The following is a 15,921-nucleotide window of genomic DNA, read 5'->3' as shown; positions in this document are numbered from 1 at the left end:
ACACCGAGGGTTGCGATCCCGTTGCTGGTCCCGGTCCGGTACGGGCGCGACACTGAGGGTTGCGATCCGTTGCCGGACATGAAAAAAGACAAAAAGGAAAAAAAAAAAAAGAATATTATGAATATTACATTCTATGAATATTACATTCTAAACTCACTAATACGTGTTTAAAATATTATTTTTTTATTTTTTCTTTGGCGACTGGCCAGTAGGGGATCTGAATCGTTGACCTTGGTGTTACAACACTGCTCTCTAACCAACTGAGGAAACTGGCCAGCCCAAAAATATTATTATGGACATAATATTTTTATCATTAATCCCTTTCCAACTTTTACTGTACTTTCTAGTAAGCCCAAAGGTATAAGAGATTAGCTTGGGCTGGCCGGTTAGCTTGCTTGGGAGAGCATGGTGCTGATAACACCATATCAGCCAGCTGCCAAAAAAAAAAAAGAGATTACCTTGGTTTTGAAAGATTGTCTGAAAATTTTAATTTTATTTAAAGAGACGGCATGTTTTAGTTCAGAGTACTGGCTGGAAAAGGACTCATAAAACTTTGTGCTAACCTGTTTTTTCCAGTTCCTAGTTGTATGACCTTGGTCAGGTTATTTCCTCATCTGTAAAATAAGGAGAACATATATAGAGAGAATTAAGTTAAATGTAATGTATGAAAAACTGGTTCAGTTGGTTAGAGCATGGTCTGATAACACCAAAGTCTGGTGCCTGTACCAGCCAGCAAAAAAAAAAAAAAAAAATACACATACACACACAATATGCAGCAGTGCTTTGTAGATTATATAACATGAGTTTCTGGAAGGCAAAGGCCCTGTCTGTCCTGTTTTCCCCTTGAAACCACAGGCCATACTTGGCACATAATAGGTGCTGCATAATTATTTATTGAATAAATCCGTTGAATAAATAAAAATTGGGTTTTAGCATATATAATATACTGAGCCTATTGGTTTCTTGAGAAATTTTTATATAAATGGAAATTCTAAAACAATTTGAACACCTCTCAGGCCTAGGGTAATAAATGAATTGTTTAAAGATATCTGACCTATAACCATACATTCTTCTTGAGTAAAAATCATTTACATCCTCCTAGATGTTTTTTGTTGGAGAATTAGAGAGGCAAGCAGTTTGACTTAGTCTCATTAATTTTAAAGACAAAATGAAGGTTCATCGGGATTGTATTTATTTTCCTTCACTCTCATTCCTGTGCACAGATTCAACCTTTACTTCAGCTCTGTAAGGAATTCCAGTACTTTGGATTGCCCTTCTCTCTATTCTAATCACTTTTACCCCCCTTTTTGAATAAATGCATAATCTTCCTTCACTTCAGAAGTGAAGGAAGATTTTCTCTTTTTGTGGTTTATGATTTGTTAGATTCCCAGTTTTGTATTATTAATTTCTTAAATACTACAATGTAACTTTATACAGAAAAACAAAAACACAATCTATTTCCATTCAAATATAAGGTTTAAAATCTCTCATCTTCTTTGTTGTTCATTCCTTCATACTCATCCTTCAGTCTTTGCCTTTAACATGTCAGCCACATTAAATCTCACTTTTTGTCTTGTTTGGTATTAAAATATAGGCATATCTTGTTTTATTGCACTTTACTTTATGTGCTTCATGGATATGTTTTTTTAAAAATTGAAGGTTTGTGGCAACCCTGCATCTAGCAAGTTTATTGGTGCCATTTTTCCAACAGTATGTGCTGACTTCGTGTTTCTCTGTCACATTTTGGTCATTCTCACAATATTTCACACTTTTTCATTATTGTTATATCTGTTATAGTGATTTATGATCAGTATATTTCAGGTGTTTTGGGATGCCACAAACTGTACCCATATAAGATGGCAAACTTAATCGATAATTGTTTTATGTGTTGTTACTGCTCCACTGGCTTACCATTCCTCCATGTCTCTCCCTCTCCTCAGGCCTCCTTATTCCCTGAGTCACAATATTGAAATTAGGCCAATTAATAATCCTACAATGACCTCTTAGTGTTCAAGTGAAAGGAAGAGCTTCATGTCTGTCATTTTAAATCAAAAGCTAGTAATGTTTAAGCTTAGGCAGGAAGGCATGTTGAAAGCCAACATAGGCAAAAAACTAGGCCACTTGCACCACATAGTTAGCCAAGTTGTCAATGCAAAGTAAAAGTTCTTGAAGGAAATTAAAAGTACTTTTTAGTGCACGTGGTTGATAAGAAAGCGAAACAGACTTATTGCTGATATGGTGAAAGTTTAGTGGTCTGGATAGAAGATCAAACGAGTCACAACATTCTCTTAAACCAAAGCTTAATCCAGAGCAAGGCCCTAACCCTCTTCAATTCTGTGAAGGCTGAGAGAGGTGAAGAAGCTGCAGAAGAAAAGTTTGAAGCTAGCAGAAGTTGCTTCATGAGGCTTAAGGACAAAAGTAGTCTCCATAACATAAAAGTGCAAGGTAAAGCAGCAACTGCTCATATAGAAGCTGCAACAAGTTATCCAGAAGATCTAGCTAAGATAATTGATGAAGGTGACTACACTAAACAACAGATTTTCAGTGTAGACAAAACAGCCATCTACTGGAAGAAGATGCTGCCATCTAGGATTTTCATAGCTAGAGAGAAGTCAATACCTAGCTTCAAAGGACAAGCTGACTGTCTTGTGGGGGCTAATGCAGCTGGTGACTATAAATTGAAGCCAGTTGTTCTTTACCATTTTGAAAATCCTAGGGCCCTTCAGAATTTTGCTAGATCTCAGGCCGGCCCGGTGGCGCACTGCTACAGTGCGCCGCTTGGGAGTGCGGTGGTGCTCCCGCCGAGGGTTCGGATCCCACATACAGACCGGTTCCCGCTCACTGGCTGAGCGAGGTGCGGGCCCAAGACCGAGGGTTGCAATCCTGTTGCCGGACACGAAAAAAGACAAAAAGGAAAAAAAAAAAAAGAATTTTGCTAGATCTACTCTGCCTGTGCTCTATAAATGGAGCATTGAAGCCTGGATGACGGCACATTTGTTTACAGCATGGTTTACTGAATATTTTAAGCCCACTGTCGAGACCTGGTGCTCACAAAAAAAGATTCCTTTCAAAATAATACTGCTCATTGACAATGCATCTGGTCACCCAAGAGCTCTGATGGAGATATAAAAGGAGATTAATGTTGTTTTCTTGCCTGCTAACACAACATCCATTCTGCAGCCCATGGATCAAGGAATAATTTCTACTTTCAAGTCTTATTATTTGGGGAATACATTTTGTGAGGCTATAGCTGCGATAAATAGCGATGCCTCTGATGGATCTGGGTTAAGTAAATTGAAAACCTTCTGGAAAGGATTCACCATTCTAGATGCCATTAAGAACATTTGTGATTCGTAGGAGGAAGTCAAAATGTCAGCATTAACAGGAGTTTGAAAGAAATTGATTCCAACCCTCATGAATGACATTGAGGAGTTCAAGACTTCAGTGGAAGCAGTAAGAGCAGATGTGGTGGAAATAGCAAGAGAACTAGTATTAGAAGTGGAGCTCGAAGATGTGACTGAATTGCTATAGAAGAGTTGCTTATTATGGGTGAGCAAAGAAAGTGGTTTCTTGAGATGGAATCTACTCCTGGTGAAGAAGCTGTGAATATTATTGAAATACGACAAAGGATTCAGAATATTACATAAACTTAGTTGATAAAGCAACTTCAGGGTTTGAGAGGATGGACTCCAATTTTGAAAGAAGTTCTGTGGTGAGTAAAATGCTATCAATCAGCATTGCATGCTCCAGAGAAGTATTTCATGAAAGGAAGCATCGATGGATGCGGCAAACTTCATTCTTGTCTTATTTTAAGAAATTGCCACAGTTATGCCAACCTTCAGGAACCACCAACCTGATCAATCAGCAGCTATCAAAAATATCACAATTCTTTGAAAGCTCAGATGATCATTAGCATTTTTTAGCAATAAAGTATTTTTAAATTACGGAATGTACATTTTTTAAGACATAATGCTGTTGTACAACTTAATAGACTCTAGTATAGTGTAGATATAACTTTTTTTTTTTTTCCTTTTTGTCTTTTTTCGTGACCGGCAACGGGATCACAACCCTCAGTGTTGCGCACGCACCTCGCTCAGCCAGTGAGCAGCCGGTTTGTATGTGGGATCCGAACCCTCGGCGGGAGCGCCGCCACGCTCCCAAGCAGCGCCCTGTAGCAGTGCGCCACCGGGCTGGCCCTAGATATAACTTTTATATGCACTGCGAAACCAAAAAAATTATGTGACTTGCTTTAATGTGATATTCATTTAATTGTGGTAGTATGGAACTGTATTCACAATATCTCTGAGGTATGCCTGTATAATTATACTTTTGTTTAAAAATAAAATACAATGTTATTTGTGTTTTTATTTTTACATTAAATTTTTTGTGTTTTTTATCTTTCAAAAGAAATACTTGTAAAAACATAAAATAATCATTATGAAGTAGTGTGCACAGAAAATGAATGCTGTTCACATTGCTATGCCTCAGAAATGTCTACTTTTAATACTTTGGTGTACATTACACCATATTCTTTTCCCATGCATTTGCTAATATAGCTGTATATGTACTTGTACAGTATGTGTGTGTGTGTTATTAAATGCATTGGTAATTTTTATATGTGAATGTGTGTACAAAAATAAGATTAAACTATATGTACAGTTTTTCTCTTAATAATTTATCTAGAATTATTTCCACAGAATTCTGTACGCATAGATCTACCTCATTCTTTTTTACAACTCTATATTATTCCTTTGAATGGATATACTAAAATTTACTTAAATATTTTCCTATCTATAGACATTTAGTTTGTTTGCACATTTTCACTATAATAAGCATTGGTGTATAGTCTTTGCTTTTATGTTTACTAAGTTATGGAAGCTTTTCTATAGGATTAGTTCCTAGAACTGGAATTGCAGGGTAAGATGCTCTTTAATGTTTATTTAAAATGTGTATCTTTTCTCCTTTCTGCAAACCTCTTCAAAACAGTGTAATTTAAGCAAATGTGTTGCCATTGTTTTAAAGGTAGATTAACCACAAATAGTATTTAACATTTTAATTCTCTTAGCATAATTTCCTATATAATGTTTTGTCACCTTTTTTTTTTTTCTTAAATTACTATTTATTAGAAGAACTGACTAAAGATGGGAAAAGATTTAACATTTTAATTCTCTTAGCATAATTTCCTATATAATGTTTTGTCACCTTTTTTTTTTTCTTAAATTACTATTTATTAGAAGAACTGACTAAAGATGGGAAAAGACAAAGTATTTGATAATGGGTTTCATTCTGACTCCACTACCCTAAATTATATTGCCTAATATATTTAGATAGATATGTTAATTTATAATTTAGTTGTATTATCAAATCAATTGAAATAAATTGGAACTAAATCATTATGTTGACTCCCTAGGGAACAGTATACTAAAAATATTGCTGAACAAGAAAATCTTGGAAAGGTAAGAATTATTATTTATTTTTTTAATGTGTCTAACTCATGCAGGTTTTCAGTACCTGGTTATGACATTGTCATTCTTTTTAAAAGGCTATAGTATAGTTTGTGAGGGGAAATTATTAGTTCTTTTCAAAGATGAAGGCCCTTCCTTGGGAATTTAGTTTTATAGAAGTGAAGTCGTAGTGGATTTTTGAAAGAAAAAAAATCATCTAGCTTTAGATAACAAAGAGTTGATGATACTTTTCTGAAGTACAGTTTTCAGATTTTTCTCAGGTATGAGATGTGCATAAATTTATTCATTTGTCGTATTTAATAAATGCAAACCTCTTATTATGATCCAGGTACTGCTCTAAGCCCTTTACAACATTGCTTCATTTAATACAAATAATGGAAAATCCTTACTTGAGATATTCAGCTCCCTGCCAGAGTTATATGGACTACTGCAATAGAAGTGTTTGAGTCTTACTTTCTCAGTTCTCTGAGCCACACCTAGTACAAGACGTGGTAGATAATAAGGACTTTGATGGTCAGGACTTAAATAACCAACCAATCGGGTTATACTAATTGACTTCATAAAGCAACACATTTTGATAGTCATTTTAAAGTCACCAGCTCTGTCATTTTTAGGGGAAATAAAGACCTATATTTATCAACAGTTCTGAGGAAAGATGCCAAGTCATCAAGTAGCCTAGCTTCAGTCCTAGGCTTGTGGTTCTGGACAAGCCCTTTAACCACTTTAGAGTTCATTTCCTTGTATTTAAACTGAAATAGGTAGATAAGAAATGTAAAAATTAAATGATCTGGATGAGTTCTAACATCATCTTCAGTGATTTTAAGCCTATGTTGAGAAGTGAAGGCTAACTATGCTTCACTACATACCATCTTTTCTGTTTATTTAGTTTCACCATTGAAAATTGAGTTTTATTATCAGGTTTTCTAATGGGAATGTCAAGTTTGTAGCAACGTAGGTAGGGATAGTTTAGCTGCAATTTTTCTTTTAAAATATTGAGTATCTATGAATGGCTCATTTCACTATTCAAATATTCTGCAACATGGAAGTGATTTTATATATACATTTAAGCTTTCCATCCTTAAAGTACAAGAGAAAAAATATGGCTTTGTTTCTGTCTTAATGAATTTGTACAATTTAGCTATTGGTCTGACTCAGTAAATTGATGATAGCAAAACTATTCATTCCTATTTACATTTTCTGGCTTGAATCATTAATAAATGCATACATGTATCTATGCCTTTACAAAAAAGCTGAATTAGCACCTAGAAACCTATAAGTAATATTCTGATGTTGAACTTCAGAAAAACAAATGGTGTAGAAAACAATGGAGTAATTGCTAAATAGAATAGATATTTTCTCCACTTAAAAAAAAAAACAAAAAACTTTATCATGGAAAATTTCAAAGCTATCCATCACCCAACTTCAGTGAAATCTTGTGGCCAATCTTCTTTTATCTATAGTCCCACCCTTACCAAAATTATTTTTTTAAGACTATCTCAGACATCTTATTACTTCATCTGGTTATATTTTAGTATGTATCAAAAAGGCTCTTTTTGAACATAACCACAATACTATTGTCATACCAAAAATAATTTTAAAATAATTGCATAATATCCAATACCTAGTCAATGTTCAAACTTCACCAATTGTCTCATAATTTTTAATGGTGTATTTGTTTGAATCAGGATCCTCATAGGAGTTTATACATTGCTGTTAGTTGACAGATCTCTTAAGTCTCTTTTTCTCTAGATTACTCCTCCATCTTTTTTCCTTACAATTCATTTGTTGAAAGAAAAAAAAAACCTGATGGGTTTCCAGCATTCTGAACTGTGCTAATGGCATCCCTGTAGTGTAAATTAGAATGTTGTTCTGTCCCCAGTATATCCTGTGAATTGGTAGGGGCTTGATTAAACATATTTTGGTATTTGGCAAGAATACTTTATAGATAGTGGTATGTGCCTCTGTCAGGTGGCTTTCTTTTTTGCAATGTAGGCAGCCAATGATAATCATTTCCTAGATCCGTAATTCAGTAGAGGATGCAAATTGGTGACATTCTAATTATGTTGTTCTTTCTTCATTTATTGGTTGGAATAATTCTATAAAGAGCAATTTCTCATTATCAACTATTTAGTTACCCTGAGGTACAGTTCATTTAAGAAAGGCAGAATAACTACTTGATTAACTGTTTTTTAAAATGATGTGTTGGTTCCTTATCATTCTTCAAAAGTGTCTTTATGAGTCCTGGATTGAACATACTTGATATGTTTCTATTTATTGCAATTATTATTCCTATCAGTGCTCAGATTGTTCCATCTTTGGTCAGTGGAAACCTTTTGAAGTCAGCTCCTAAATCCTTTTGAAACAACCCTACTAGACTTTGATGGCTTCTTTATTCTTTGGTGTGACAAAATGTTCCAGCTACCTTTCCCTGTCCCAAGCCTGGAAACAGCCATTTCTCTTAAAAATTGTTTATCTGTTCTTTCTTTGTGATTTGTGAATAAATGGCCATTATGTTAATGAAAATAAGTTTAAAAAGTAAAAGGAAACCTTCTCAAAGCTGATTCCTCCATTTATCAGAGAAGTTGTGAATTCTGTGTGCCTTGTTCTATTTATGTGATGGCATATCATGCTCAAAAGGAAAAAATAAATGATTTTCATGTTTGAAAACGTGTATTTGAATCAAGTTGAAAACATTCATTTGTACAGCATTTTAACTAGAGATTTTTGGGTTTATAGGGTTTAGTATGATTGTCAATAATTGACTTTCATCCAAAAATTTCATGTTTAAGTAATGTGCTTTCTTACATGAAAACTTGCCTCTATTTGTTTTGTTTTCCAAAGTATCTAGATGGATGCTGTGAGTACAGAAATATTTATCAAACCTTGAATCCTTTCAAAGACTTAATTGCTAATTTTGATTAAAAATTATTCTTTCCCCTTTCCAATGTAATGTTTTACTGCAGGATCTTTGGGAAAGGCTGTAGCAGCAGTCTGACATCAAGCATATTTGGGCAAAAGAGCCAGTGACTAGCTCATTCTGCAATTGTTGGGCTGTATAATTTCAGAAACAAAGCTCTTTGATCCTCTCACTTCTATGGTAGATCTAAATTTTCAAGGCAAACACGGAACAAACCTTGCCTTTCAAAGGAATGATAGTCTAACCCCTCCAAACCAACATAGACTAGACATCGACAGACCTCCTCAGGCCAACTGAGTTTTTCTCTTACTATATCTCCTCCTGCTTTAAAGAACAATGAAATCTGTGATTAAGTATGAATATATTTTGTACATTACAACTATAAACAAAATAAGTCTGTATTGAATTTCAATGAAGTTTAAAATAAATTATGTACTAAAGTCAGTTTGTATTCATATAGTTAAAGGCTTCAAACAGACAAAAAAACACATTTGGTTATGAAGCAAATTAAGCTTAGTATTTTTAACATAGACATTGCCCACATCCTGTCTTTGATTCTTTAACATTTATATATTGTTAGGATTGTTGACAAGGAAATTATTCCAATAATATAAGAAAAGTTACAGTTTAAGTAGTGCCTTAATTTAAAATCATGCTTAGACCTGTTAAAATTCTTCGTCTGCCTTCTTAGCCTTTCTAAATACTTTCGTTTTAGTTTATGAGGATAAAAATGTTAATGGTACGGTATGTTATTTGTAACATAAACTTAAATAGATGTATTTATATACTATATATGTATCAAAACTTGCTCATTATATTTGTTATATTTTTTAAATGCTGTTTTGTTTTCTGTTGATGTTGCTGTTAACTTTGCTTTTATTATCCATAGGTGGGGTGGGCAGTATTTAATAAGTGATTTGAATCTGGTCCTCAGCTTAGTTTATCCTTTTATTTTGGCGAGTACCAACTATGACCATTCTTACTTGTGTCCTTAGACCAAATAGTAGGTCAGCCATATACTAATAGAGGAAATGAGGATGTTCCTATGTAATCTGCTTCTGTGTCTTTGCTTGTTTTTCTGTCCCTCCTGGTGATTTTCTCATGCTCAGTGTCAGCGTGGGTATTTCTGTCACACTTATATGTGTACTCTCGTCTTCTCTCTGTATCCCTCTTCTTCCTTCCTTCCGTCCATCCTTCCTTTCTTTCTCTCTCTCTCTTTCTCTCTATCGTGTTTCTCATTGTCTCTGACTTTGTGCCTGCCTTTCCTTTCAGTCACCCTTCCTAAACTTGTCATGATATAGGACCAAGTATATTTTTTCAGTTTATTGACAATGTTTTTATTCCTGTTTATAATTTTACTGTCTAAGGCTAAAACAGTTTTGGCAGAAGGAACCATCTAAACTGTAAATAACAAAAACAATTCTGATAAGGATTTAGGGCTATTTAACAGTGTACATTTTTTAAATCATTGGGCCTTCTCCCTGAGGAATATAAGCGTATGATTTGATCCGTTTGGACATACATAGAGTATACACTGTTTCAGTATAGAATACGGTATTTAATAATAATAATATACAGAGCACATGATAGTTTATCAACTATTTATGTATCTGTTCTGCCATGTGAAAAAAATAATCTTATAGAGTGGTTACTTTTATTGTCTCCTATTATTAACCTGCATTGACAATTGAGAAAACTAAGGTCCAGAGAAATTAAGTGCCTTGCTTACAGCTAGTGACTAGCCAAGATTGAAACTCGTCTTCTGACTTCCAAAATATTCATTCTTTTTTCTACATTGTGATACTGTTCCACTTTCCTGATTCCCTTTATGTATTTCCCTCCCTTCCTTTCATATTTTTCTGTTCTTTTTAACTTCAGGTTGTCCTACATCTACAGTAAATTTAATTAACTTTTATAATCTAGAGTTTTGATATATCATAATAGAACCTGGTTTAGTTAACTGTTACTCATCAAATGTACAAAATGTACCATATTCCTCAGATCATAGAAATAGAAGTAAATCCCTGTAACTGAGATTTAATTATTCTTGATTTTTTTTTATGACAGAAACTCCGGGAAAAGCAAAAAGCTGTACGAGAAAGTCATGGTCCAAATATGAAACAAGCAAAAATGTGGCATGATTTTGAACAACTGATGGAATGTAAGAAACAGTGCTTTCTGAAACAACAAAGCCAAACTTCTATTGGTCAGGTAATTCAGGAGGGAGGAGAGGACCGGCTGATTCTCTGAATTTATGTGTCATTATTTGGGGTTTTAATTGGTACTACTAGCTATAAGTATAATCCCTTTATGTATTTCTTTTCTTTAAAGTGATTTGTGCAACATTCTACTTTCAGATTAGCTATTCTTTATTAAGTTTTCTTGGAAAATAATGTTAAGGTACATTTAAGTTTTAAAGTTTTTTAATAAGAAAAAGATGCTTTTATCATTTTGCTTAGTTTAAACATCAGTGGTGTCTTCTGAGTTTTATGACAGTAGACTAAGTTTATGATCAAAAAAATGTAAACATATGTCATTAAAAAACATAGTTTTAAAAAAATATAATAACTTGATGGCTTAATGTTTTTCTTAATCTTTTTTTAACTTTAGAGGGATCTTTTAGGAACTAATATCTCTTGTTTTGAAGAAACATTTATCTGAAGTTCAGCAATTCCTACAGTTTCACTTCAGTTTCTTTTTTTTCTGTAAAATGCAAGAATATTTAATATTTTGAATAACATGTTTGTTCTATTTGTATAATTTAAAGACAAATAAAACTTAGTGCATATATCGTGGCTATTTATTTAAAAATTGCATTGTTTTCTTGTGTCATATTTATTCTTTTTAAGTAAGTATTCACATTCTGGTGTATTAAGTTGAGGGATTATTACTCATTTTTTACCAAAAAATCTATTATAGATTTAATAACATAATCTGATAGTATTAGGGACTATTTTTTTAAATATAAAAAATTGTCATAGAGTATAAATGCTATCATGTGCTTAAAAGTTTGTACAAGATTTCAGCTGAAATTTAAGAGTTAAAAGAGATTCCAGTCTCTGCTTCATCTGGATAAGGTACTTGAAGGTTTCATTGGTTTTCCCTAAAGGAAGATAAATTTATATTCCATGCTTTACTTCATTTAAGTTTCAGTATATTTTTCAAGATATCATGCCTTTAGATTTGAAAACTCAAATTCAAATTGTTAGCATGTCCATCTTAGGCTAATTCTTTTTAGCTATCGTAAAAAATTTTTTAAATGAAGAAAGTTTTTTCCACCCTGTGCAAAAAGTACAAAATTGGATCTCTTTGCTCCCAAGTATGTTTTACTCTTAATTTTTGTCGGAAAGCTTCTTTATTGGTAATCAGCGAACCTCACAGTGTAAAGATTATTGGTAATTCTAGGAGCTATAGTAAGAAGAGATGGAACCTATCAGACCAAGGAAGAACTGGAATTACTATAAAAGTGTAGAAAGAAACTTCTTTGAAGTTTTTTTAAGAAAAAAAGAAGAATTTCAGCATTTGTAAGTTATTTGAATCTGGTTGTCTGCTTATTTTATCCTCTTATTTGGGCAAATATCAGCTACCAGCATTCTCATTTGTATCTTTAGATCAACCATACACTAAAAGAAGAAAGGCTGTGTTTCAGTGTGCAGAAACAAACCCTTCTTAATTTAATAATCATTTTTTGGACATTGAGGTAGATATATTTGTGCAGTGGTAACTACTAGCTTGTCATTTTTAAGCCAGTAGTAAGTTATGCTCCTTTAACCAGAATATGAATTCCTTTGCAAGTATTTGAAAAAGACTAGATGCCCTTTATAGAAATAGCATTTTATTCCCCCAAAGGAAAGTCAATCACAAGATTAGTAAGCCTAGTGATTGACTTTTTTTAGCCCTCCACTGTCTTTGGTGCTCCTCTTAATTTTTAAAATTATTAGTGACAGATATCCCACAGAATGCTTATAATTCTACTGACTTGCTTATTGCTTGCCATCTTTATTCCACACAGAAAATGTATGTGGATTAAACACAAAGGCAGCTCTTTATTAACTGAAGCAGAGCATCATTAATTACTTTAAGAAAAGCAAATTGAAAAAAATCCCTAAAAGTACAAAGTTATTTATAGTTTTTATGTAACATTGGACATTTAGTAATGCAGCTTAATGGGTTTTGTGCAGTGGCTTTCCACTCGTTTGTCATGATTTGATTGGAACATTAAAAAGCTTGACAGTTTTTGACAGCAGGCACTTATGGAAGAAGAGCTTATTACATTTTTCCTTCAGGATTGATACTGGCTAATTGATGAGAGTACTTAATCATGTTGGAAACTAATTTGTCTTTCATGTGATGGCCCAAATAAAAGAGAAAAATGTAGCCTACGAAATCTGACTCTGCATTCACAGATTTCCTTCTCTTAGGACTTGGTGTTGCCAACTGTTGCATGGGACTAACTGTATAAACTGTAAATGTCAAAAAGCCAACTGCCTATCTTGCTTTATTAGTTCAGGAAACAATCCAACTTTAAAGGTTCTTTAAGAAGAATCTTATATAGGATAATGTGTTTTCTGTTATAAATCTATTAACAACTAAATCCAAGACCATATATCTTCCAGGTCTGGAGAGTGTACCAGAAGGATGTTAGAACATTGTTCAAAGGCATATGGAAATCAAATCAGAAATTGCAGAATATCTACCTTTTTCTTTAAGTTAATACTTTCTATCATTTTGCTTTAATTCAGCAAGCCACAATAATAAAAAAAAAAAGCCATTTCATTAAACAGTCAAATAAATACAAATGTATTAGTCTGCCTAATCATCAGTATATATAACATTTATAAATTTTTTGGAAATTTTTAAGCTCTCTGCATTTTCCAAAGTATGTCTCTTAAGTTTTTAAGCTAAGATGATACAGAGCGCTTTTTGGCAATTTGAGTAAAATAAGAGGCTGAATATGTTGCTCAAATTAAAAATATATATGGGCCGGCCCGGTGGCGCACTGCTACCGTGTGCCGCTTGGGAGCGTGGCGGCGCTCCCGCCGAGGGTTCGGATCCCACATACAGACCGGTTCCCGCTCACTGGCTGAGCGAGGTGCGGGCGCGACACCGAGGGTTGCGATCCATTGCCGGACACGAAAAAAGACAAAAAGGAAAAAAATATATATATATATATAAATTTGCAGAATTCTTCTGAATTGAATTTGAGAATATGCACAAATGGGTAATTTGCCAAAGCTGCCTTTACAAAGATAAAGTCAAAGTTTGTATTGAAAAATGACTTAATATGGAGGTGTGTGTCTTATAGAAACCTTGTTCTACACAGGCATTCACCTGACGTTAGTGACTAATAAGTATGAGTAAAAGACTTGTTTCTACAAAGGGTTCTAGGTACTTAACATCATTCCTCTTGCTTGGCATTAAGGAGTGGTTAGCCCTAGGGAGTGGGTAAGATAGCACCCTGATGATTAACTTTCCTTAAACTTGGTTATATCAATAACTTCTCCATTGTTGTAGTGAGGTGAAATCTGGATTATCCATCTTTTTTAGACAATTCATGGCAGCCAGGAGAGAAATAAAGTTGTACCTTTATTAAATATGTACTTATTTCTCTATTCATACCAGCTTAGCTCCTCCTCCCCTACCTTTTAATGAGATTTAATTGGAGCTGATTGGAGTGTGGCAGCCAGGCACGAGGTGAGCATTTTGTCTGGGGAGGACAGAGAGGGATCATTAAAAGTTATCTGTGTATTTTTGATCTTTGACCCTCCTGTCTTACGACAATCTTAAAAAGAGAAAATTGACTGCAACTATTGCTTAGTACTACCCAATCTTTGCAAAAAAAAATCAAAAAGTAAAACAGAATCCTAATAAGTATTTTTTTAGAGATTCAGTCAAACCTATGCTTTTTGCTCCCATGCTCCCTCTTTTGGCAAACTGGAAGTACTTTCTTGACAAACATCGATAATTTCACAATTTCCTTTCTAGAATTGCTGAGAGACTTGAGTCATCAAATTCGATTTACTGCTATGGAAATTTACTATTCAGAGCACAGGAAGAAATTAAAGTTTTCTGTTTTTCAATGAAAGTAAGAATTTCCACCTCAGTTCAGAGTGTAACAGCAGGTTCCTGGCAAAGCTACTTCTTAAGGCTGCACATGATAACCTGTCAAATAGTCATAGAATTTTGGAGTTTGAAAGGAACCTTAGAATGATTCATGTAATCATTTATTAGATTGGGACCTCTGAGGGATCTCTTTCAACCTCTCTCCAGTGCAGAAATCAGATCTGCAGCAATAGTAGCAAATTGCTTTCCAGTCTCAGTAGAGTAACTACAAAATGGCTCACTCCTCATGAGGGAGCCTGTTCCATTCAGTGCTAAAGAGCACAGCCTGATAAATTTTTGGTTATGAAAATGAAGCAAACTTACAGAGTAAGGACTTTTTTTAAAGTATCATTTATGCAAAGCAAGATTTAACAAATTTTATTCCCTGAAGCTCTATAATCATGTTGATGATGATGATGATGATGATGATTCGAGCAACTGGCCCATTACTGAACACTCAGTGTGTACCAGGCACTGTCCTCAGTGCTTTATATGTATGAAGTAATGTAACTCTCACAATAACCCAATGAGGTAGGTACTGTTATCCCCACTTAATAGGTGAGGAAACCGAAGCACAAAAAGACTTCCACAATATGACACACCTAATGATTGTGGTGGAGCCAGGATCCAAAACCGGTGCTCTTAACCAAAGCACCATATTGCAGTATAATCCATGTATATACTGGTTGTGTATATATGAACTATATGAACTATAATATGAACTATAATATGGCATGCAATTATTTTTAGTGCTTATTATAAACTTATAGTACCTTTTTTAAAAATGTGTTTGCTTATTGTACTTGAAGAACAAACTTTACTGCATGATTAAAAGTAAGCTCTACCAACCAGATGAGGGAATTATGCTCAAAATCAATGTCAAGTAAATGCATGAAAGAAATGAGTAATGGTTTTAGATACAGAGCAAACTGAAACTTTATAGGTTATAATTTAAATCTCTTTCTGTGAAAGTGTTAATATCATGCATGTCTCCTATTGCTGGACTGAGTCCTGTTTTTCACTTTATGATCAATACAGCAATGAATCTTAAAGATTAAAATGTAATAAAATATTAAGCAAAACCACAAAATTTATTTAATTTTGTTAAATCCAGAATCTGTCAGTTTTATTGACAATTCTTGCTTTTCTCGATGAAAATGTCAAGAAGCAATTTCTTTCTAAACCTAAGAAATTAGTAAGATATTACCTGATTAATTGAAGAATGAAATTAAAAGTCCATTTATTTATATACAAATATTTATTATCTCATTTGTGCCTAACACTTTGCTATGTGCTGAAATACTGAAATAAAAAGAACATGACCTGGTTTTTGCTCTCAAAGACCCCACAGTCTAGAAAACTATATTATGCAGCAAAAATGAATATGTTCTATGTATACAGAGAACAGGGAGCACAAAGGAAAAAGCAATTAATTCT

At 33.8% G+C, this 15,921-nt stretch overlaps 1 protein-coding gene across 2 annotated transcripts in view; it reads left to right on the top strand.

Annotated features, from left to right (window-relative positions):
* IFT81 (intraflagellar transport 81) overlaps positions 1–11,196 on the top strand; it is a 95,602-nt gene extending 84,406 nt beyond the window's left edge. For both annotated transcript variants that reach the window (XM_008570451.1, XM_008570452.1), the window contains 2 exons: positions 5,411–5,456; positions 10,450–11,196. In XM_008570451.1, the coding sequence (XP_008568673.1) occupies positions 5,411–5,456; positions 10,450–10,632 (229 nt within the window). In that variant the 3' untranslated portion in view covers positions 10,633–11,196. The remainder of the gene's footprint in view (positions 1–5,410; positions 5,457–10,449) is intronic.
* The last annotated feature ends 4,725 nt before the right edge of the window (positions 11,197–15,921 follow it).

This window comes from Galeopterus variegatus, unplaced genomic scaffold (assembly GCF_000696425.1).
Source record: "Galeopterus variegatus unplaced genomic scaffold, G_variegatus-3.0.2 Scaffold604, whole genome shotgun sequence".
NCBI lineage: Eukaryota > Metazoa > Chordata > Mammalia > Dermoptera > Cynocephalidae > Galeopterus > Galeopterus variegatus.
This window is presented reverse-complemented; position numbering and strand designations above follow the sequence as displayed.